Source organism: Callorhinus ursinus, unplaced genomic scaffold (assembly GCF_003265705.2).
Source record: "Callorhinus ursinus isolate GAN/ISIS: 27379988/994484 unplaced genomic scaffold, GSC_fseal_2.0 scaffold1, whole genome shotgun sequence".
Classification (NCBI taxonomy): domain Eukaryota; kingdom Metazoa; phylum Chordata; class Mammalia; order Carnivora; family Otariidae; genus Callorhinus; species Callorhinus ursinus.
In genome coordinates, this window is record NW_027397063.1 from 145,980,487 (window position 1) to 146,003,674 (window position 23,188).

The following is a 23,188-nucleotide window of genomic DNA, read 5'->3' on the forward strand; positions in this document are numbered from 1 at the left end:
CTGGTTAGAAAAAGACATAAGAAAAACACATCACTCTTTTAAAGATACCCTGGTCACCTCGATCTGTGGGAAAGTGACGTTTCTAAGAGGTTTCCCAGCCTCCCACAAAAATTCAGTGTGAATGAAGGGAACTGGCTTACATTTTTAGATCACACACCAGCACAGCAGTAATAGCAAGAACCCACATTTTATCAGACAGCCCTTTCCCACATGAGAAAACTGGACTCTGGGGCATGTTCGATGGTTTGCCCGGAATCACTCGGGGGGATCCTATCATGTATGTCGAAAGGTTATTTCTGGTATCTCAAAAACATGACACAACACAACACAACAACAAAAAAGACAAACAGGGGCGCCTGGCTGGCTCAGCAGGTAGAGCATGTGATTCTTGATCTCGGGGTCGTGATGTCAAGCCCAACATGGGGTATAGAGATGACTTAAAAATAAAATCTTAAAAAATAAAAATGAAAACAAACAACAACAAAGCCAAGAATGTTCAGTAAAACATTTTCCAGGTTCTTGGGCTACATGTGCTCTAACATACAAAACAAGAGTCAATTAGAAACTTTAAAGTGGAGGGCCGAGGGTGGCGGGGATAGAGATAGTGAGAGATGGGGGTGTAGCCTGTTGCTAAGTCAGAAAACAGTTGTATAGATGCTGGTGTCCCTGGTCTGAGAGGAAGGCACTAGACTATCAGCCCCAGCAGCAACAGCACCCTCAGCCTCAGCTGGTGACACTCTTGCTGTGGATGTTGGCCAGGTTGAGCTGGATCAGACCCCGTCATACAGACGGAGCATCCAACAGACATCCAGCATGGGGCAGAGAAACAGTTCTTCACGTCTAGGGCCCAGAAAGCAAAGAAGTGCATCTCGGCAAATGCAAAGGTGATTTGGAGGAGCTGAAAAAACCCCAACGTTAACCCACGTTCCTGTGTTGCAGGAAAGGGCTGAACTCAAGAAATGTCCCTGGGGCCACCACCCAAGACTTCAGGCACAAGGATGCCTCCCCTCCCAGACCCCAAATCTCCAGCTCTTGTTTTTTGTTTTTCTTCTTTTCAAAGTAACCAAAGTGGTAAGTCCTAACTCAAAGGCTGAGGAACACTTTGTGCAGGGCTTCAGCGAGGGGAGCGGAAGCTGCAGTCCTCCCTGGGAAGGTGGCTGAGGCCACCGAAGTGGGGGGTGGGGGGGCGGGCAGCTGCAGAGGTAACAGGGCTGCACCCTACTCCCTGCAGCTGGGCCCTCGATGGGTTTCGCTGGAAATAAACATTCAGCGGGCTTGCCCCAGACCTGAAACAGCCAGGGCCCAGGGAGTCCCCCCAGTCCTTGAGCACTGCCTTGGCCAGAGATCACAAAGCAGGAGGGTCTGGCCAAGAACAATCAGTACAAGTGTCTACACACTAACCTGGAACTCACTTCCCAGGTTCCAACTGCTCTAGTGACCATGTCTTGCCCAAAGTGCTCCCCTACTAGGTGGAGAAGGCGGGGTGCATTTTCTAGATGAAGATATGGACACACAGCCTGTGTTGGCTGGAACTAGAGCAAGAATTCTATCCAGTGTTAACGAGAGGGGGGTTCATTGCTCATTTTATTGATCACAGAGTTGCTGGAATAAAAATCACAAGTGTAAAAAGAGTCACTAGGGGCAAAATACACTAAACTAAGATTAGATATGCCATTGTTTTATCACCTTCCAGAAGGGGATCTCCACAGACAGTCAGTGAAGGGGGTTCCAGATAAGTTTCCATTTCAAAAAATGGGGCTGAATTCCTAACGAAGTGTTCAAACTTAACATCATAACAAAGGGACAAACTGACCTCACGGGCATCCTGACACGGCGCTCTGAGAAGGACACATCACCTTTGTCATGTTCACGCCAAAAACATGTTACTGAATCTAATCAGTGAGGGGCAGTCTACAAAACAACTGGCCCAAACTCTTCAGAAATGTCCATGCAGCGAGAAAGAGAGAGAGGAAAAACAAGACTTAGGAATAGTTACACATGAAAGAAGACTAGAGGGACATTGTAGCTTAATGCAATGTGTGATCATAGAGTGGAAACTGGATTGAAAAAAGTTAGATATCAAGGACATCATTGGATACTTGACTATAGAATGCATATTAAATAATAGGATTATAGCAATGTTAAATTTCTTAAGTGTGATCATTATATTGTGATTATGTAGGAGAATGTCCTTTTTCTTAAAAGATATATGCTGTAGGGGCGCCTGGGTGGCTCAATCGTTAAGTGTCTGCCTTCGGCTCAGGTCATGATCCCAGGGTCCCGGGATCAATCCCTGCATCGGGCTCCCTGCTCGGCGGGAAGCCTGCTTCTCCCTCTCCCACTCCCCCTGCTTGTGTTCCCTCTCTCGCTGTCTCTCTCTCTCTCTGTCAAATAAATAAAATCTTAAAAAAAAAAAGATATATGCTGTAATATTTAGGGGTGAAGTATCAGGATATTGACCACAAACTCAAAGGGTTAAAAAAAAAAGGCAGTTGACTGCATACACATACTCAGAGGCAACTGTTAACACTTAATGAATCCAAATGAAAGCGATATGGGTGTAATTATACTTCTCTCGCAACGTTTTTAGATTTGAAAATTTCTAAAACAAAAAGTTGGGAAAAATATTTTAAATAAATATGAGGGGTGCCTGACTGGCTCAGTTGATAGAACATGAAATTCTTGATCTCAGGGTCATGAGTTTGAGCCCCATGTTGGGCATGGAGCCTACTAAAAAAAAAGAAATGGGGCACCTGGGTGGCTCAGTTGGTTGAGATGCTGCCTTCAGCTCAGGTCATGATCCCAGGGTCCTGGAATCGAGCCCCACGTCGGGCTCCCGGCTCAGCGGGGAGCCTGCTTCTCCCTCTCCCTCTGCCTCTCCCCCTGCTCATGCTCTCTGCTCTCTCTCTATCTCTGTGTCTCAAATGAGTAAAAAAAAAAAAAAAAAGAAAAAATATGAGGCAGTGCCTGGGTTCACCACACACATGAATGTGTGCACACACTGACACACACACACGCGCACGCGCACACACACACACACACACACACACGCCCTGCTCTCTGTTCTCTTCAAAAGCAGGAAAGAGAATCTCTGAGAACCTAATCTATTACGAACACAGTCCCTATACCTTTGAGCAAACAAGGACAAATAATTAAGCTGTCTTTTTTGCATATTAAAATGTGATTTTCCTTTAGTAATACAGATTAGATCAGAAATGCACTGTCTATAGCTTGCACTAAAGAATTACGTTGAATCAGGCTGAGTTACTACCTTGTTTGAATGATAATAAGAAATGGGGAGGTGGGAAGGTAGGAAAGATCAGCCCACCATGCGGTACTTAAAGCCGAAGAGAGCCTGGAAATCTGTAGTGAATTTACCTGGGATCTGATTTATCTGCCTACTGTTCTGGTCCCTGCGCTCAGGACAGGCCCTGCAAGGCAGTGCAGAAAGCACATTTTTGTAAGCAGAGAAAGGCTGAAGGAGGCCTACCTGTTTCACCTGGATAAACGTCAAGGGATAAAGGCTTTTTACGGGCCCAGATGGACACAGAATGTTCAGTGCATCCTCCACTGTCTTTAACTGAAAAGAAACAAAAGCAGCATTCACTCACTGTCACCCCTGGGTGGAGGGTAATGCCATTTGCAAATTATCAGACATTAGTGGATTTCCCCCAAATCCCTAAATAGACCTAAGTAGTTCAAATCCCGCTCAATGCTGCACCGCCCAGGCACCTTCAATCATGTCTATCCATGAGTTAGGGAACTCCTGATGAAAAATAACTGATGGTAATCGTAAGGTTTCAAACGTACCTATTCGCAAATACAACCTCCTTTGTATTAAAGGTCCTTAAAATGAATGAAAACCAAGGCTCAGAGGCTGCCTCCTCTGTAAAGCCTTCCCCAGCATCCCTGAGGGAAGTAACCATGACTGTGCCTTCCTCTGAACTTGTCTGGAGCATATTTTCCACACCTGCTTGCCTTTGCTGTCCTTGCCAGACTGTCAGCTCCTTAGGGCAGGGTCTGTACGGTACGGTGTCACCCAATACCCAGCACATAGTAGACACTCAATAAATACTTATTATATTCAGTCTAAATGACTGTGTATTCTTGCAGCCCAGGAAGCTTATTCTGATGCAGTAACAAGGATGGTAACAGCTACTGATCACTGAGTGCCTACCCAACTCCAGGTGAGAGCATCTTACACGCACACCTCACTGAATCCTCACACCACCCAGGGAGGCTGCCCTCGTCCCCATGTTAGGGACGAGGAAACAGGTTCTCAGAGAGGCTCACTGCGGCAACGGCAGAGCCAAGATCTGCAGTTAGGTTTGGCTCCAAACCCAGGACTTCCCATGGCATGATACTGGTTGGGAATTTTATAAACACTTGCCAGGGTTACCTTACCTTGCTGATGTGTGGCATCAAGGAAAACAAAATCTTAACTACAATTCCATCAATTCAGCTACTCACATGGATGTCTTTCTATTTGGACAGCTAAAGAAATTCAACTCACGGTAAAAGGTTTTATTCTATATGACCATGTCCAATATAAATTTAATTCAGTTATATGCTAACTTGCTACCTTAAGTTGTACACATTTAGTTAATAATGAAAAGCTATTTCTGCTTACACAATTTTCCTTCATTGTAAACAGAATGTATTTTTGGTACTAAGATTGGTTTTGTTTGGTTTTGCAATGTTGCCGTATTAAATATTTGCCGTTTTCTGTTGCATAAAAGTAAATTTCTCACAGCTCCAAAACAAATCAACCTTTATCTTAAGTAGCAGCAGCAATGAAAAAGTAGAAGGTGCTCCCTTTACAAGTGTGATTAAAATCTGATCAAACTAAATAAAGATTCCTATCAGGCAGACAGACCACATTCTTTGTAGAATGTAACACACGTATCTGACACTAGGTGGAAAATGTTACAAGAGCTCAAGCAACCATAATATCAAAGGGCTTCAGGAATGGAAAAATTATACAATCATGTTTGGCATTTTGGTTAAAGATAAAAACTTACGCTATTTTAGAATATCAAGATTCTTAAGAAATATGTAACTGCTTGTGTTATTTTTTTTTTTTTCTTGTGAGTTAACAGATGTAGGAGTTAGGGATTATGAAAGGGGAAATCCTGAAGACAAAGATGGTCAAAACAAATTGATTTTGGCTTACGTCACTCCTGACAAGGAAATGAAATCTCCCCTCTTTTTCTTTCCTAGAATAAAATGTCTCTCTTATTTATGATTAATTTCTAGCTCTTCCCCTTGATGTCCCATTTACCATATAAACCACAGAGCACAAAAATTAGAACATGATTTTGAGATGGAGGAGAGTATACTGAATTGTGCAAAGATCTATGAAAATGCCTGTGAATTATGGAAAAGAGCCTCACTGGACACAACAAGGTGCCATGTTATTCCCACAAAGGCTCCTGAAGCTGCTTTGGATGACTGATCATCGAAGCAAAATGACCTGAGTGATCTAAGAATGCCCACCTACTCCTGCTCATGCCCCGTGTTCTCACCCTGTCAACCTGCACACATAACCCTCTCGCCTCTCACGTCCCCATGTTCCCAGAAACATCACCTACCCCAGCAGTCTCACAGAAAACAAATTCACAGAAAAACAGAACCAATGCCCCAGTGTAACACTTTCACTCACAACTGCTGAGTTCCACTCCCCACTCTCAACAGCTCTGTTTACATGCTCTCCTACCTTCTTCAGAGCAACTTTTCCATATGCAAACTTGGGTGTAGATGGAGGGATAAAACCTTCTGGTACTTTTGCAAACTATAAACCGGAGGGGAAAAAGAGAAGATAAAAAGCTGTTAAATCCTCAGAAACACAGTTATACAATTCATTTTTCAAAAGGAGGCTCAAAGATTCAAACAATAGTGCCAGTGATCCTTGGAAAGGCAAAGGAACAAAAGACTTTTTCCATGACAGGGTCTGGTGAAGTTTTTACTTCTAAGTGTGTGCTTGTGTATTAGCTCTGCATTTTAAGCTCCAGGAATCATTCAAATAATCATAGAACACAAGGCTTCGAAACAGCATAAACAAGGAGAGAGAATGAGGTGGGGTGGGGGGCGAAAAGGAAGAAGGCCCACAGAACCTGAAGGGAGGTAGCCCTAGTAGGGAGAAGTGTTGCTTGCTGGTTAAATCTTACTGGTAGATTAAAGTTTTGTATCAGTGTTAAATCTCTTGCGGTTATATAAGAGCATATTCCTACCTATTATGAAACACACACCGAAGTATTTAGGGGTAAAGGCTCATGACGTATGCAACACTCCAGTGGCTTAGGAAACCCAAGGGGGTGGTGAGGGGCAAATGATGATGCACAGTGTAATGTTGACATGGGTGAATCTGGGTGTGGGATACTCACGTGCTCTTTGTACTACTTTTATTCTTGAAACTCTTCTGTAACTTTGAAATTATTCTTAAACAAAAGTTAAAAACTAACATAAAAATAAAACATTATTAAATACACACACACACACACACACACACACACTTTAGACTCAGAAGATGTACGTGCCAGGTCTCAAAAGTCTGTGTCCATCTCCAAGTAGGTTGCATTATGATCTCTCCATCTCCTTACATTTCCTTCCTCCTCCCTTATTCTCTTCCTCCCTTTCTCCCTTCCTTCCCTTCAGTTTCCCTTTTTAAAAATAATTTAAGAAGGAAGATAACAGACTGCTATAATGAAAAACAATAGTTTCCTGACTCACTATTCTCTTAGTTCTATTCTTCAGAAGAAACCATTTTAAATTCATTTAATCATTCCATTTTTGCAATTTTGGTCTCTAAATAATGTACTTATCTGCGATTTCTTATTTGATTAAAACATTATCATTGATTTCCTTAATACATGAGAATTTAGCTCCGTTGTACTATTCTAAATATCTCTCTTTCTTACTAACATGGTTATATCAGCATTTTCGGTTTCTCTACTAGTTACCTTTGTAGCTTGAAATAATATACCTTTATTTCTTAGTTCCATCAATTAAGATTATCCTTTGTATCCATACCTTTTAAGATAAGGTTATTTGCATCATTCCCTGAGCTCTCTTCCCTACTCCCACCCCCAAACCATCAGCTATACTTTTACATTGTCAAGGTTAAAACAATCTATCCTGTACCCATACATCTTCCCTTCACCTGTATATTGACTCTAAATTCAAAACAAATCAATAGTGCTTGTGCTCACATGATTATAATTATATAACATTACTCCCTGAAAGGTTAAGTAGTATATACCATGATGTCATGTTCTGTCTTGTTTAGCTTTTTGTGTTTTTTTTTTTCCCTCCCCTGGGGTTTCTAATTGCCTTTCTTTTTTCCTGTCTGCCTTTAGGTTAACACCTCTATAGTTTGTTCCAAATTTCCAAAGATGGTATCAAGTTTCTCCAAACATCCGTTTCCCCCCTAGGGAACTCCCTATTGGAACTCTTAAGTCTTCTTGCTCCAAGGAACTGACTCTCCTCTAGGCTTGATATTCTGGAACTTCTCTTCATTATTCTCCTTGTTTTAGCTTCTGTTTCTAGGATCTTATAACTACCTCATTTCACTGGAGCAATCTTAAGTAACTTCCCAAGTACTAGTATGTAGAAGGAAAATTTTTTGAATCTTTGAATGTCTGAAAATGGCACAGTTAGCTGATAATTTGAATGACTATAGAGTTCTATGTTGAAAATCATCTTCCCTCAGAAGGGAAGATATGTCCTCCCTGTGTCATCCAGTATGACTGATACCAAGTTTGTTGTTCTTTCAAAGGTGATTGGCTTTTTCTCTCTAGAAGCTTGTAAGTGCTTTATTCTCTCTGTTTTAAATTTTTCCAAGGATGTGTTTGGATATGTATGTTTTTTACATTTACTATTCTGAGCAACTCAAATATCCTTTTCTGTTTTGGAAAAAAAATTCTTTGATATTTTCTTTTTCTCCATCTACTACTACTTACTCTACTTAATGGTAAATTAAACATTCTAAATTGTCCCTCTATATCTCTCATCTTTTCTCTATTTCCATCTCTGTCCTCTAGTTCTAATTTCTAGATTATTTTTTCTTTTGGGGAACTCTTTTTTGTTTTTTAGTGGTTCCTTTTTCAAAGCATCCCATTCTTATATTGTGGAAGCAACATCTTTTCAAATGTTTCTGAAAGATATAAATTTGAGAGGGTCTGTTTTGTTTTGCTTAAGATCTTCCGTTCCTGTCCCTGATTTTTCTGTTGCCCTTAGGTTATTTTTCTGTTTCTTTCATTTTGGACTTCCTCTTTTCCTTTACAGGTTTTATGGATGTCCTCAAACATCTGGCCACCCCTGGCCATTCATTCACATTTAATGGCAATGCAAATGAATACACCCGCATTTGCATAACCATCCTCTCTATGCCATTCCTGTTCTGTGTATAGGAGCAAGGCTTGTCCAGTGGAGAACTTTGTTTTAAGGTGATCTGGGAGGGAATCAGATAATAATATGTAGGGTCTTTGCTCTCAGGTTGCACACTTTTTATTTTTTTTAATTCTGATTGTCTGCCTATTAAAAAAGATGCTTCCCTGATAGTCTATTTGAAAGAGGGGTGGAAGAGTGGAGGACTTGATGGGAAGTATGTAGAATTTCATCAGCCTTCTCATTTTTAGCTCTGTTTCATTCTGTCTCTTGTCACACCAGCACTTCCAGGACCCTGGCTCTCCAAGATTCTTTAACGGCAATCTACACTCTGTACCTGTTTCTATAACCCCTTTCACACTCACTGGGACCTAGAGTTCCTTATGCTGCTTCCTTAGTCCCCTCCACCCATTTTTGTTTCCCAGAAAGTTTTTGAAATCTCTCAGGCATGGACAGCTTCCCTCTCTTTGGCTTAATTTTAGAATTTTTTTTTTAAGATTTTATGTATTTGACAGAGAGAGAGACACAGCGAGAGCAGGAACACAAGCGCGGAGCCCGATGCGGGACTCGATCCCAGGACCCTGGGACCATGACCTGAGCCGAAGGCAGATGCTTAACGAAATGACTGAGCCACCCAGGCGCCCCTCGTTGGCTTCCTTTTAAATATTTTATTTATTTGAGAGAGAGAGAGAGAGAGAGAGAGAGAGAGCTCACAAGCAGGGGGGGAAGGTCAGAGGGAGAAGCAGGCTCCCCACTGAGCAGGGAGCCCGATGCGGGACTCGATCCCAGGACCCCAGGACCATGACCCGAGCCGAAGGCAGACGCTTAACCAACTGAGCCACCCAGGCACCCTTGTTGGCTTCATTTTTAAAAGATCTTTTTTTATCATTTAATAACATTTTGAAAGGCAGAGTATGTGGTCAGTCAGCCATCTTGAACTGGAAGTCCTTTATATTTCTAATATTCTATGAATCGATATTTCTATGAAATTTTTTTAAAAGTACATTAAAATGATCTTCACGATTCGTATTAAAATGAATGTAAGGCCAAGGAGTTATTACTGTTGATCTCAGACAAAATGTGAGCTCTCTTCCAGCTTTCCCTACAGTCCTAGAACACATTCATTCTCCTTTGGCAGTTTACCCACCTCTTCCTTCTCCACCTCAGCTGGCCAAGAAAATCAGAAAACAAATTCACAGAGGGGACCTGAGAGTAGTCTGATCTGTTTTCCGAGGTCCCCCATTCACCTGCACATAGTAGTGACCATGTCATATCTAACTCCGAAAGTCAAAGTGGATTCCAGTGTAACTAGGACTGCAATCTCGTCTACCACACTGGAAGAAAAAGTCACTGCACAGACACCTTTCTTTAAGCTCCATTCACCTAACACTGATGGAGTGCTTCTCTGCCAGTTTTGTCATCTCATTTGCTACTCACAAAGACCCTCATCGCTGTATTGTATTCCCTTTTTAGAGGTGAGACTAAGGAACTTGCTCAAGATTATCAAGAGGGCGAAGGAGTGAGCTGGGCTCCTGACTTTAAGCCAGTGTTGTTTCTACAGCTCCATCTGACCTCCTTTATTGTACAACAATAATACGACAGAAAGTGTCTTCTATTAATTAAACATAATTCCAAAGACAAAAACACCCCACAAAACCTTTTCTCTTCCAGTTTTCCTCCTGGACCATCCCCTTATGCACATACACCATGTAAAGTTAGAGATAGTTTTGTAATTTGCTACTGCTACTTACCAAAAGTACTTTTAGTATGACCAAATATCAACAATAATTTTATTTATTGCATATTATATCCAAATAGATATGACCATCCTTTCAATATTAGGAGTTAGATCATTTCCAATTTTTGATATTATGAATAACATTGCAATGAACAACTTTATGTTTATAGCATTATCTTGGTTTCAAAAAATCCTTTTTCTTAAAGATTTTATTTATTTATTTGATAGAGAGAGAGAGAGCACAAGCAGGGGGAGCAGCACAGGCAGAGGGAGAAGCAGGCTCCCCGCTGAGCAGGGAGTCCAACGCATGGCTTGATCCCAGGACCCCGGGATCATGACCCGAGCCAAAGGCAGACGTCAACCAACTGAGCCACCCAGGTGCCCCTAAAAAAAAGTCTTTTTAATAAAACTCCAAATGAGGAGTTAATAGTCCAGATCATGAGAAATGTATGTGTAAACAAATTGTATCAACACACTACGGGAAGTAGAGTGTTCAAGATTTCCACACTGTAAGGTGGTGGAAGAAAACAAAGTGTGACTAACTCTGCAGAGAGACAGATCAAAGACAACTCCCCAGAGAAAGTAACTGAGGTGTGTTCTCATTTTCCAGATGGATTAGGGCAGAAGGAACATTATGTGCAGCGGCCAGGAGGTATCAACAGTACTGTCCCATTCATGGAATTTTATGTACCTTCATTTTAAGGCCAGAGAGTCACATACAACAAGGGGAGAATTGAAAAATGAGGCTTGAGGAAAATAGGATGCCAAATCATGGGAAGCATCCTGATCAGATCAGCAATTTAGAGAAATCACTCTGGAAGACAGACTAGAAAAGCCAAGTCTATAGGAGAGGAAAAGACTAGTACCACAAGAGTGTAGGCAATGCTTTAAAAGCCTAACATTTGTTATGTAATATTCACTTTGTCATCCTTAATTATCAGACATAAACACTGTTTCCACCAGCACCATGGATCAGCAAGAGATAGCTTGTGTCTACTCACTGAGCTAATGTCATTCCATCCACAAACCAAGAACAATCAATCAGCCAGTGTAGACTTGTCCTCAGTCAAGTTTCAAACTTCATTAAGCCTTTTTTTTTTTTTGGAAATTTTTTATTTATTTATTTATTTATTTATTTATTTATTTATTTATTTATAGTATGGGTTGGGGGGGGAGGGCAGAAGGAGAGGGAGAGAGAGAATCTCAAACAGACTCCACACTGAACACGCAGAGCCTGTGTGGGGCTCCATCTCACAACCCTGAGATCATGACCTGAGCTGAGATCAAGAGTTGGATGCTTAATGTCCACAACAGCCAAACTGTGGAAAGAGCCAAGATGTCCATCAACAGATGAATGGATAAAGAAGATGTGGTGTGTATATCCACACACACACACACACACACACACACACACACACACACACAATGGAATATTATGCAACCATCAAAAGGAATGAGAGCTTGCCATTTGCAGCAACGTGGATGGAACTGGAGGGTGTTATGCTGAGCAAAATAAACCAATCAGAGAAAGACATGTATCATATGACCTCACTGATATGAGGAATTCTTAATCTCAGGAAACAAACTGAGGGTTGCTGGAGTGGTGGGGGGTGGGAGGGATGGGGTGGCTGGGTGATAGACATTGGGGAGGGTATGTGCTATGGTGAGCGCTGTGAACTGTGCAAGACTGTTGAATCACAGATCTGTACCTCTCAAACAAATAATGCAATATATGTTAAAAAAAAAAAGAAGAAGAAGAAGACAGCAGGAGGGGAAGAGTGAACAGGGGGAAATCGGAGGGGAAGACGAACCATGAGAGACAATGGACTCTGAAAAACAAACAGAGGGTTCTAGAGGGGAGGGGTGTGGGGGATGGGTTAGCCTGGTGATGCGTATTAAAGAGGGCACGTTCTGCATGGAGCACTGGGTGTTATACACAAACAATGAATCATGGAACACTACATCAAAAACTAATGATGTAATGTATGGTGATTAACATAACAATAAAAATAAAAAAAAAGAGTTGGATGCTTAACCAGCTGAGTCACCCAGGCGTCCCTTCATTTAGTTTTGAAGTACTGAGTCACTGTGGCCATTTTCGCATTCTGAGTCCCCACTCAGCCCCATTGCCCACCTTAGGGAATCCTAAGATCTGCTCCACTGATCAAGATCCTCAACATACAAATTGATTAATTTTTGTAAAATGACCCATCTCCAAAAACCCATCTGGACTTTTATCTTTGATAGAATCCCTATGAAAAAGTGTAACAAAACTCGTAAAAAATGGTCTTAAATTCATTCAAAAGCATACAAAAATAAACTCACCACTGCCCCTCTCAGGGACTGGTAGGAAGGAGGAGGGCGCTGCCCCACAGTATTATGGTTCATCCTCGAGGTCAAAGTGTTAACCATGTCTGGTTGAGTTTTACCCACACCAAAGAGACTACCTTAGAAAATGCAAATGTCATGAGCTTTGTCATACCTTAAAGAATCATATGCAAAGGGCCACCTGGAGCCTTTATCACTGAGCACAGGTCTGTGCAGCCTGATGGGAAATTATCCCCGGGCATCCATGTGAAAGATGTTGTCCACAGACACCCAACTTACTCTTGAATCAGATTAAAAAAAGAGACCCATTTCACTTTTTAAGTCTCTGCTAATGGAAGAGACAGGAAGAGCTATATATGGGGGTGTTTATGATCCCATTCTTTTCCTCAATGCAAGCAAATATTTTGAATATCATTTAACAAACCATCCAACTGAGCATCTACAAAGTCTAAGAAAGTAGTTCATTTCTCTCTTCCAAACCTAAAATTATCAAAAAAGAGAAGAGGGAAAACTTTCTGCAGACTGTCTCCTTCATGGGTTCATCTTCCTGTGCCACCTGGTTAAACACTCTGGATACCCTGGGCTTGTCTCTTCTTGGCCCACTGCCCCTCTCCCTGAGCTCTCCATGGGCCATCTTAACCTCTCCTGGACTTCAGCCTCTACATCTACTGATGACCCTGTCCTACTGACTTCTTCTAGAGTTTCTCCCCCTTAAGTGAGGTGCTTACTGGATAGACACCTCCACCCAGATGTTCCCAGAAGCATCTGGAGCTGCATAAGCCCAGAATGGAAGTTGCTTCCCTTGTACCTTCCCAGCCTGTGCCTTGTCTGCAATCATCTATTGTGGTTGCTGCCCACAATACCCATCCAGTTATCCAACCGAAGCTGTAGCCTGGACAAATCAACAACCCCTCATACTTCCTCACACCTGCAGGCAGTCAGTTACCAAATCCCACCAATTTTACTTCTTCAACATTCTTCAAATCTCTGACTTCCTCTCCATTCCCTGCTGTCCCTAACATCATCTCCTTCCTAGGTTATGGCAGCAGCCTCCTAGCTCATCTTCTGCATCCAGAAATGTCCCAGGGGAGGGTCCTGGCAGTGCGTTCACATGGTCACAGGTGTTTGTAAAATCTGCAGAAGTAATATAATTTAGCCACAATAGGCTAAGACCCTTGTCTCCTGCTCCAGCTTCCCTGTATCACATAACCCTTTTACATCAGGTGACTTTGGAGTTGCTACAGGCATTTTTGGAATTCAACCAAAGGAGAGCTGAGGTGGAGATTTATTTGATTTGGGTGTAGAGTGTATCTACACAGTTCATAGTCACTTCACAGTCAATGCGCTGACTCACTTGCATATCACTTGATAGTGCCCTGAGGCACCCAGCCTCAGAAGTATGGGGGTTCTAGAGGAGACACAGGGTTTCAAATGTATGGGGCCAGAACCTGTCTGGAGAAATTTCTTCCAAATACTGCAGCTCATGTAGGAAGGAACTGGAGAGAGATTGCCCCAATTTTGTTAACAATTCTAACCATTTATATAACATTATCAATAACAAAACATGAAATTTTCTGTTTTCTAAATTTTTAATACATACTAAAAGACAAAGTTCAATCAGCCACGCTGAAGAGAAAGATTTCTGTTCTCTCTGGAGAAAAAGATTACAAACAACAGAGACAAAGAAAAAAAAAGCATGCAGCCAAAAGAATACTGTAAGGAAAGAAGGATAGCAGATATATTTTAAACAGTTAATAAATCCAAAATATGCTTTTAAGTTTTGTGATGTTTGTGATTATTTTAATCTTTAACATTTTTAAATTTGTAATGATTTATTTTTCACTTATTTAAATACACATTTGGGGTGCCCGGCTGGCTCAGTTGGGGAAGCATGAGAGTCTTGATCTTGGGGTTGTGAGTTTGAGGCCCACGTTGGGTGTACAGATTACTAAAAACAATAAATACACATTCATTCTTGTTGCTTCATCCAATACCCTTTCTGAAATGCGTATCTGAATACATCACTTTCTTCACGTTCCTCAACAGGGCGTATGCAATAGTATTAATGTTCTTGGTGATAATGTCACCTGTCTACTAAGGAGAGAATTATAGCAGTGATGGCTTACAGTTGAAAGAGATCAGAGAGCAAAAGGGACCTGGAGACAGTTAAAGGTCTCTGGTAATCTAAGAGATGAATAAAGCTAAATCCCTACCTCATTCCCAACAGCAAAAACAGCAATTCCATGTGCATCAATATAAAATATGAAATCACAAAAATTTTAATCACTCCATGGGAATTTATTTATACTACTAAACTAGGGAAGCAGCCATGAAGGAGAGAAGTGGTAGATTTGACTACATAAAAATTCAGGATTGTTTTTTACAGAAAAAAACAATGAAGGAATCCCCCCAAACCGTTAAAAATGCCACAATAATAGAACTCTTGCAAATTACAGAGAAGACAAACAGGCAAACAGAGAAATTATGAAAGAACCGGCAAAAGTAGAAAAAGAAATGCGTATGGACAATTTATGCATGAGAGGGTGTACAACGCTAGCACTCACCACTAAAGAAATGCAGTGTTTTCTTTTAAAACGATCCTTTATACCTATCAAATGGCAAGGTCAAAAAGTCTGATAATTCACAGTATTGGTACTGTGGGGAAGCACAATTTCATTGAAGGGCCATTTGGTAATATCTATCAGAATGTCAGAGGCAAGCAACATTGACCCACTAATTCCATTTCAAGAAAGTTTTCTACAGCTATCCTTGAACTCGTCCAATGCCATCTCACCTAAATGGTTGCAAAAGCCTTGGAATTGGTTTTCCTGTTCTATCCTTGTCTTGCCTCCCAAAGTCTAGTCTCCACATAGCAGCATGAGCAATCCTTAGCTGCTCTGTTCAACTCTACAATGGATCTCCATTGTACTGAGAGTCAAAGCCCTTTCTTACAATGGCCTCCAAAAAGGCCCTATGGGATCAGTTTCCCATTATCTCTCTGACCTCACCTCCTACCACTCTCCCCTTGGCTCACTAGGCTCCAGCCACACTGGCCTCCTTGCTAGTTCTTAAATGTCATGCCCATGCCTACCCTTTCCCTGGTGACATTCTATTTGAACGCTCTCGCCCTGGATGTCCCACATGGCTGTCCTACCACCTTAAAGTCTTCACTCCAGCTTCACCTTCTCAAGGAGGCCTTATACATACTGAGTGGCTAAAACCATACCTGGCATGTAGAGGGAACTTGCTAAATACTTGGAATTACTTGTGAATAAATAAACAATGTAGGTCAGGTCAAATAGTGTCAGAAACAATTATAATAATGCCTTCTAAGGTTTTTTTAAAGAATTGAAATGCATGAACTCTAAACCCAAGAGAACTAAACTACATGACATTAATAACATATAAGTCAAGAGGGATGTAATTGGGGTTAATGTGAGATAAAGTTTTGGTTGGATGGTTGTATTGATTAATTTTTTAATTATTATAAGCTAAAACTGAACATTAAATTTTTTTGAGAGCCGGACATAAAGGCAGGCATACTGTATGAACCCATTTATATGAAGTCAAAAAAACAGGCAAAACTAACCTATGGCGACAGAGGTCAGGATAGTGGTTGGCTCTGGGGATTGAAGGTTCATGACTAGAGTGGAGCATGAGCATGGGTTCTGGGGTGCTATGTGTTGGTTAGAGGGGTGTGTTCACTTCGTATAAGTTCACTGAATGGGATACTTATGAGTTGTGCTTTGGGGGGGGTTACATATTTTACACTTCAGTAGGTAACCACTAAAAGAACAGAAATATAGTGAATAACTTCCAAACTTGGGGGGAGGATGCTGGGTGGGGGGACTAAGGGGGGGATAAAAACAAGAAAAAAAATGACTCAGAAAGTAATCAAGGGAAGACAAAGCGGAAGACATGGATAAAAAGATTATTATAAAATGAGACAGCTGGAAATAATCAATGTGTATCAAGAATCATACTGAATGAGAATGAGTAAATGCACCAGTTAGAAAACAAAACTGCTCAAACTAGATTTTTCAAAAATCCAATCATACCTTGTTAATGAGGGACACGTTAAAAAAATACTGAAAGATTGAAATTCAGGACGCTTGGGTGGCTCAGTTGGTTAAGCATCTGCCTTCGGCTCAAGTCATGATCCCAGGGTCCTGGGATCGAGCCCCACATCGCGCTCCCTGCTCAGTAGGGAGCCTGCTTCTCACTCTGTCTGCCACTCCCCCTGCTTGAGCTCTCTCTCTCTGACAAATAAATAAATAAAATCTTTTTTAAAAAAAGATTGAAATTAAAGCCTGTGAAAGGTACACCAGGTAAATATTAACCAGAAGAATGCAGGTAATCTTTATTAGTATCAGATGAAAAAGACTTGAAGACAAAAAGCATTATTAGAGATACAGGGTTACCACATAATGATACTAAATAAATGATACTGAAGGATTTAATTCTCAGTTTGCATACCTAATAAAATGGCTTCAAAACTGATACAACTAGGGGCACCTGGATGGCTCAGTCGGTTGTGTCTGCCTTAGGCTCAGGTCACGATCCCAGGGTCCTGGGATCCAGCCCCGCATTGGGATCCCTGCTCAGCGGGGAGTCTGCTTCTCCCTCTGCCCTTCCACCTGCTTGTGCTCTCTTTCTCTCTCTCTCTCAAATAAATAAAATCTTAAAAAAAAAAACTGACACAAGTATAAAGAGAAATATTTAAACACAATTCTTTCAATAAGTAATAGAATAAATGGACAGAAAGCCAGGAAGGATAGCAAAGATATCAACAGCACCTCGAATAAGCTCAATCTAAGGAACAGGTATATAGATTATGTCCAACAATTATAAAACATACAGTCTTTCCAAGAAGGCATGGAACATTCATTCATTTTGATACATGCCAGGCTCTAGGACTGGGTTCGACACATTTCAAGGGATTGGTATCATATAGACCATATTCTCTACCCAGAATGCAAATATGTTAGAAACCAGCAAACTAGAAAAAATACTTATGTTTAATAATTGCTACTTTTGAACTACTTCTGAACATTTCTAGGGCCAAAGGAAATCCAAATAGGCATTTTTAGAAGTCCAATGTACTATCCATTGCGCACAGAACCCAAATAGGCATTTTTAGAAGCAAATGATAATAAATATATTACATGTCAACACTTAGGAGCTGGAGCTATAGAGGTACTTGCAAGAAATACATAAGAAAGGCTAGGTTAGGGGCACCTGGGTGGCTCAGTCTGTTGAGCATCTTCCTTTGGCTCAGGTCGTGATCCCAGCATCCTGGGATCGAGTCCCACATCGGGCTCCCTGCTCCGTGGGGTGCCCCCTCTCTGTCAGCCTCTGTCTCTGTCTCTCATGAATAAATAAATAAAAATCTTAAAAAAAAAAAAGAAGGCTAGATTACAAAGTTTCAGATAAAGGAAGGAAACACCAAAGATAGGAACGGAGAGCTTTGAAACAGAACAAACATAAAAGAGAGAAGTTGGGAGTCATTGCTCTAAATTGTGCAGAGATGAAACCCACTGTAAAAATCAGCGTGCACATTTCAACCACAAATCTGAAAATCCAGATGAAATGGACAAATTCTATGAGTAGTTAAGTATTGATCATATTTTTCAATATGCTTAAATATTTCATCATGTAAGTTTTAACACTTAGTCTTAAATTGAGACTAAGGCATACTTAAAACAAAGGTCCATACCATTTATAGGCAGAAAACCTTTGTTTTTTTAACTTCAAAACTCAGGTGACTGAGCAGAAAAATTGTGGGTTTTTTTTTCTTTCTTTTTTTTTTTACCCACAGCAGAGACAGGAAACCCCACCTGGGTGCTTTAGATGCCTCAAAAGGTCACAGTGTTAGTGGGACTGAGCAGTTGAGCTTGCAGGCCAAAAGGAAACAGCAATGACTTGCCCCAAATTTAAAAATGAAGTATTGCTGACAGCTCACCTCTGTACTGTGTTTCACAAAAGCCCACGGATTTGCTCTCATCCACGCTTCAGCTCTGTGTGTGGACACACATTTTCTTACTTTCAGTATAAATAACCGCAATGGCTACCGCTCAGTGCACAACAGATGTGCCAGGCCTATCCTGGATGCCTGACTGGTGTGTTTTTTTTTTTTTTTTTAAAGATTTTATTTATTTATTTGACAGAGAGAGACACAGCGAGAGAGGGAACACAAGCAGGGGGAGTGGGAGAGGGAGAAGCAGGCTTCCCGCGGAGCAGGGAGCCTGATGCAGGGCTCGATCCCAGGACCCTGGGACCATGATCTGAGCTGAAGGCAGACGCTTAACGACTGAGCCACCCAGGCGCCCCCTGACTGGTGTTTTTAATCCTGATAACGCAACAAGGTGCTATCACTCCGGTTTTACGGTGAACAGACTAGTGGAGGAACTTGCTCACAGGTTCACTCTGAATCAGGTGGGGGCCGAGACTCAAGGCCAAATCCATCTGAGGCCTCCCTTCATACGTCGTTTGAAATAGGGAATCACCGACAGAGCACAACGTGTCCAAAGCAGGCTCGGTCCCAGACCAGCCCACTGCAGCCCGCACCAAGCACCCACCTTCCGAATAACGTCTCTCAGAGCAAAATACTTCTCAGTGAGGTCCCCTGCCTCGCTCAGTGGGGCGTCATAGTCGTAGCTGGTGGGCTGTGCTTGGTAGGGCATGTTGGCCCCTAGAAGACAAAAACACACCACTAGTTACTACCGAAGGCCTTTCCCTGGGACAAGGTTTTGGGATTTGTGGGCTCAGGTTGTGGAGGAAGAAAATAAAGGACACATTAAGAACCAATTGTCAAGTGATATAGAGGTGGCCCTGAGGAGTCCAGGTTTAGAGAAATGAGTTTCTTCCTGCAGGTGGCCCTCACCAAGTACCTGAGAGTCTATAAGGCTCTGTCCCCACCCATTCTCTCAGCAGGAGCTCTTAGCAGGGACCCCAGCAGATGTCACCATCACTGAACCAGCAGGGAAGCTGAAGCTCCCCCCAAAGCCAGCTCAATGTCTCACAGTCAGGAGTGAAGGGCTTCTGGCATGACCCACACCTCTGACTGATAATCCCAAAGTCTGTGATCTTTTCCATGCCCTCGGACCAAGGACCAGCCAAACACAACCGAGGGGTTATCAGAACACACAAAGCAGGAGATGACTGTGACACACGTCAGTCCCCAGAGTCAAGTGGAACCCTAAGGTCTTTGTAACGTCTGCAGAGTCAGGGTGCTGTGGTGTCGTCTCGTATCCCCTTCAGGAACAAGTCATGCCCCCATGCCCCCAGCTGCCAGGAGGGTTAGCTGCTGCTGGCTCTCAGAGGTGTCCCTCTGCTCACGGGCCTCTGCTGGGTGACCTTGCCTAGGTTATGGCCCTCCGGGGAGAGCCCATATCCAATGACTGATCAAGGGGGGCTCAAAAACCCAGACCCTTGGCGGTCCCAGCTGCAGGGTTCCCTCTAGAATCAGCTGAGCCACCTTCAGAGCTGCCTCATTGGTCAAGTTCTTCCTCTGCCCAGAGCTGCCACCCACACTCTCTAAAGGTGCTGCTCCTGGGAATGCACCCCAATAAACTTCCTGCTGGGCAATCTCAGTATGTTTCCCAGGGAATGAAACCCACAACAGAGATCAACAAATAATGCCAAAAAAGACTAGAAAAGTAGATGACTTTGCAATTATCATTCAAGCGGCACAACCTAGAGCAGAGGCCCCTCCCCTTGTCACAGATGATGTTCACAGGTAGGAGATCGGATGCAACAGTGGGCTGTGATTCTATGCTGCTACTTAGAAAACTCACCCATGCAACCTGGAGAGCTTGTCCAGATTCTTAAGCCCCACCCCACCTGAGATTCTGAGTTGGCAAGTCTGTGGTGGGATCTGAGACTCTGCATTCCTAACAGGCTCCCAGGTGATGCTGATGCTGCCCTCTGTGGACCAGCCAGGCTCTGGGCCAGCCCTTTCTCTTCTACTCCAGAGAGCGTTTTACAACGCAAGGGTATGAGAATAAAGTTGCTTTCGGATTATCTTATAGCCAACCTAATTTTTAAGTAAATGAGGCATAAAATCTGATAGTTCACCTCTGATTTAGTAACAAGTTCCCTCGACTGATCCCCCAGCCCACAAATGATGGAGCCACCTTGGGTGATCCTACTGGTGGTGAAGCTGACAGATGAGCCAGGCTGAGGATCAATTCACCCCCACACCCCACCCCAGTACTCTGTTTCATTTGTTCTTTGTGCAAAATCTACATTTCCAAAGGACCTGGACCACTCAGGCAATTGAACTGACCCAGTCCTGTTACCTTTACTGTCTTTTGTGTTAATCAGAGGGAGCGGCCTATCAAGAGGTCCACTTGCCTGTGGGGATACATACATTAAAGCATATTTTCCTTTGCTGTGAGATGCAAAGGAAAATAAAACCACATCCCTTGTTGCAAGGAGCTCACCTCTTTCATGGCCCCTCCTCTAGCTCTAATGTGGCAGTTACCTTGCCCCCACACCCCCCTTCCTATTTATATGCATGGCACCACACTAGCTGCCTGCACCTTGGAGGTAGATGCGGCCTCATCTACCTGAGCTAAGCTCAATCAGTGGTTACCAAGTTGAATTGAACGATGTAACTCCCAGAAACAAAATTACAGGCTGAGGAAAGCCAGGCAGGAAAGCTGGCCAGTGAGTTAAAGGATGGACTGAAACACAAAGTCTTGGTCTAGTTCCACCAGCAGAATCTTTCTCTGGAAGATTCTCTGGTCCTCAGACCATCACACGGTAGTATCATAGAGAAACAGTCCTAACTTAAGTGTCTTCTGTCCAAAGTAGCGACCGCGAGGTGGGAAGGCAAGGGAAATGGCAGGGCTTACCATTCCTCAACTCTGTGTGTCGTGTGAGAAGCCTTGGATGGCCTGGATCCCGCAGGGGGCCTCACAGATGGGGATGCACACAGGCAGTGTGGTGCACACACCTGCATGAGCAGGCAGACCAGGCAGACGGGAGTGACTGACTGCTTTTTCTCTGGGGACTCACTGAGGAGTGGGGCCCCGAGTTCTCGGCTCCTCCGGGGCAGAGACTGGGAAGCCACCATTTTCACTCTGGTCCTCCAAAGCTATACGGAAAGCTTGCAGGGAACAAAAGCTCCCAAGAGCAAACCCGAGCAGATTACTTAGCCCAGACCGACAGGGGCGGGGCAATTCCGCCTCCAGCAAAGACATTTGGGAACCACGGCAATAGGTCCCTCCCCCAGAAGATCAGCAACAACTGCCAGCCAAGACCAAGTTTACCGATCAATGAGAACGGCAGAACTCCAGCGCTAGGGGAATACTGCACATAGAATTCATGGCTTTTTTTCCCATGATTCTTTCGTCTTTCAAGGTTAATTTTTTTTAACTGTCTTTTTTTTTTTTTAATTTTTCTTTTTCCCTTTTTCAACCAACATCTTATCAATCCCTTTTTAAAAAAAATTTTATTTTTCATTTTTAGAGTCATATTCTATCCCTTCATAGTAGTTACCCTTATTTTTGGCAAATATATATAAGTTGTTCTCTCTTTAAAATTTTGAGATACAGTTTCTTCTAACGGATCAAAATATACCCTAAATCTCTAGTGTATGGCTTTGTTCTAGTCTCCTGCCTGATCACATTCTCTCCCCCCCTTTTTTTTCTTTCTTTCTTTCTTTTTTAATCCTCTTCTTTCTTTTTTCAAACAACTTCTTAGCAATTCCTCTTATAAAATTTTTTGTAATTTTCATCTTTACAGTCATATTCCATTCCTTCATCGTATCAACCCTTATTTTGTACATATATAAGTCTTTCTTTCTTTAAAATTTTGGGAGGCATTTTCTTCTAACAGACCAAAATACACCCAAAATCTAGTGTGTGGCACTGATCTATGCACCAGCCTGATCATATTTGATCATATTCTGTTTTTTTTTGTTTTGTTCTGTTTTGTTTGTTTTTATCTTTTCCTTTTTCTTTTTTTTTTCTGTTTCTTTCTTCTTTCTTTCCCTTTCTTTTCCCCTGGTTTCAGGTCTTTTCTGATTTGTTTAGAGTACATTTTCTGGGGACGTTGTCACCCTGTTAGCATTTTGTTCTCTGATTCATCTATTCTCCTCTGGACAAAATGGGACAAGACGGAAAAAAATCACCTCAACAAAAAGAACAAGAGGTAGTACCGTCAGCCAGGGACCTACTCAATACGGACATTAGTACGATGTCGGACCCAGAGTTCAGAATCATGATTTTAAAGATACTAGCTGGACTTGAAAAAAGCATGGAAGTTATTAGAGAAACCCTTTCTGGAGAAATAAAAGAACTAAAATCTAACCAAGTCAAAATCAAAAAGGCTATTAATGAGGTACAATAAAAAATGGAGGCTCTAACTGCTAGGATAAATGAGGCAGAAGAGAGAATCAGCAATATAGAAGACCAAATGATGGAAAATAAAGAAGCTGAGAAAAAGAGAGATAAACAACTACTGGATCATAAGGGCAGAATTCGAGAGATAAGCGATACCATAAGATGAAACAACATTAGAATAATTGGGATCCCAGAAGAAGAAGAGAGAGAGGGGCAGAAGGTATATTGGAGCAAATTATAACAGAGAACTTCCCTAATGTGGGGAAGGAAACAGGCATCAAAATCCAGGAGGCACAGAGAACCCCTCTCAAAATGAATAAAAATAGGTCAACACCCCAACATTTAATAGTAAAACTTACAAGTCTCAGAGACAAAGAGAAAATCCTGA

General features: G+C 42.2%; 1 protein-coding gene across 3 annotated transcripts in view; it reads right to left on the minus strand.

Moving 5' to 3' along the window:
• Positions 1–23,188, minus strand: part of GLB1 (galactosidase beta 1) — an 85,822-nt gene that overhangs the window by 21,116 nt on the left and 41,518 nt on the right. The window contains exons 10-12 of one of the 3 annotated variants that reach the window (XM_025884738.2): positions 19,030–19,142; positions 5,717–5,791; positions 3,491–3,580 (exon numbers count right to left, since the gene is read on the minus strand). In XM_025884738.2, coding sequence (XP_025740523.1) covers positions 3,491–3,580; positions 5,717–5,791; positions 19,030–19,142 — 278 coding nt within the window. The remainder of the gene's footprint in view (positions 1–3,490; positions 3,581–5,716; positions 5,792–19,029; positions 19,143–23,188) is intronic. The other 2 variants (XM_025884746.2, XM_025884753.2) reach the window with 2 other exon arrangements.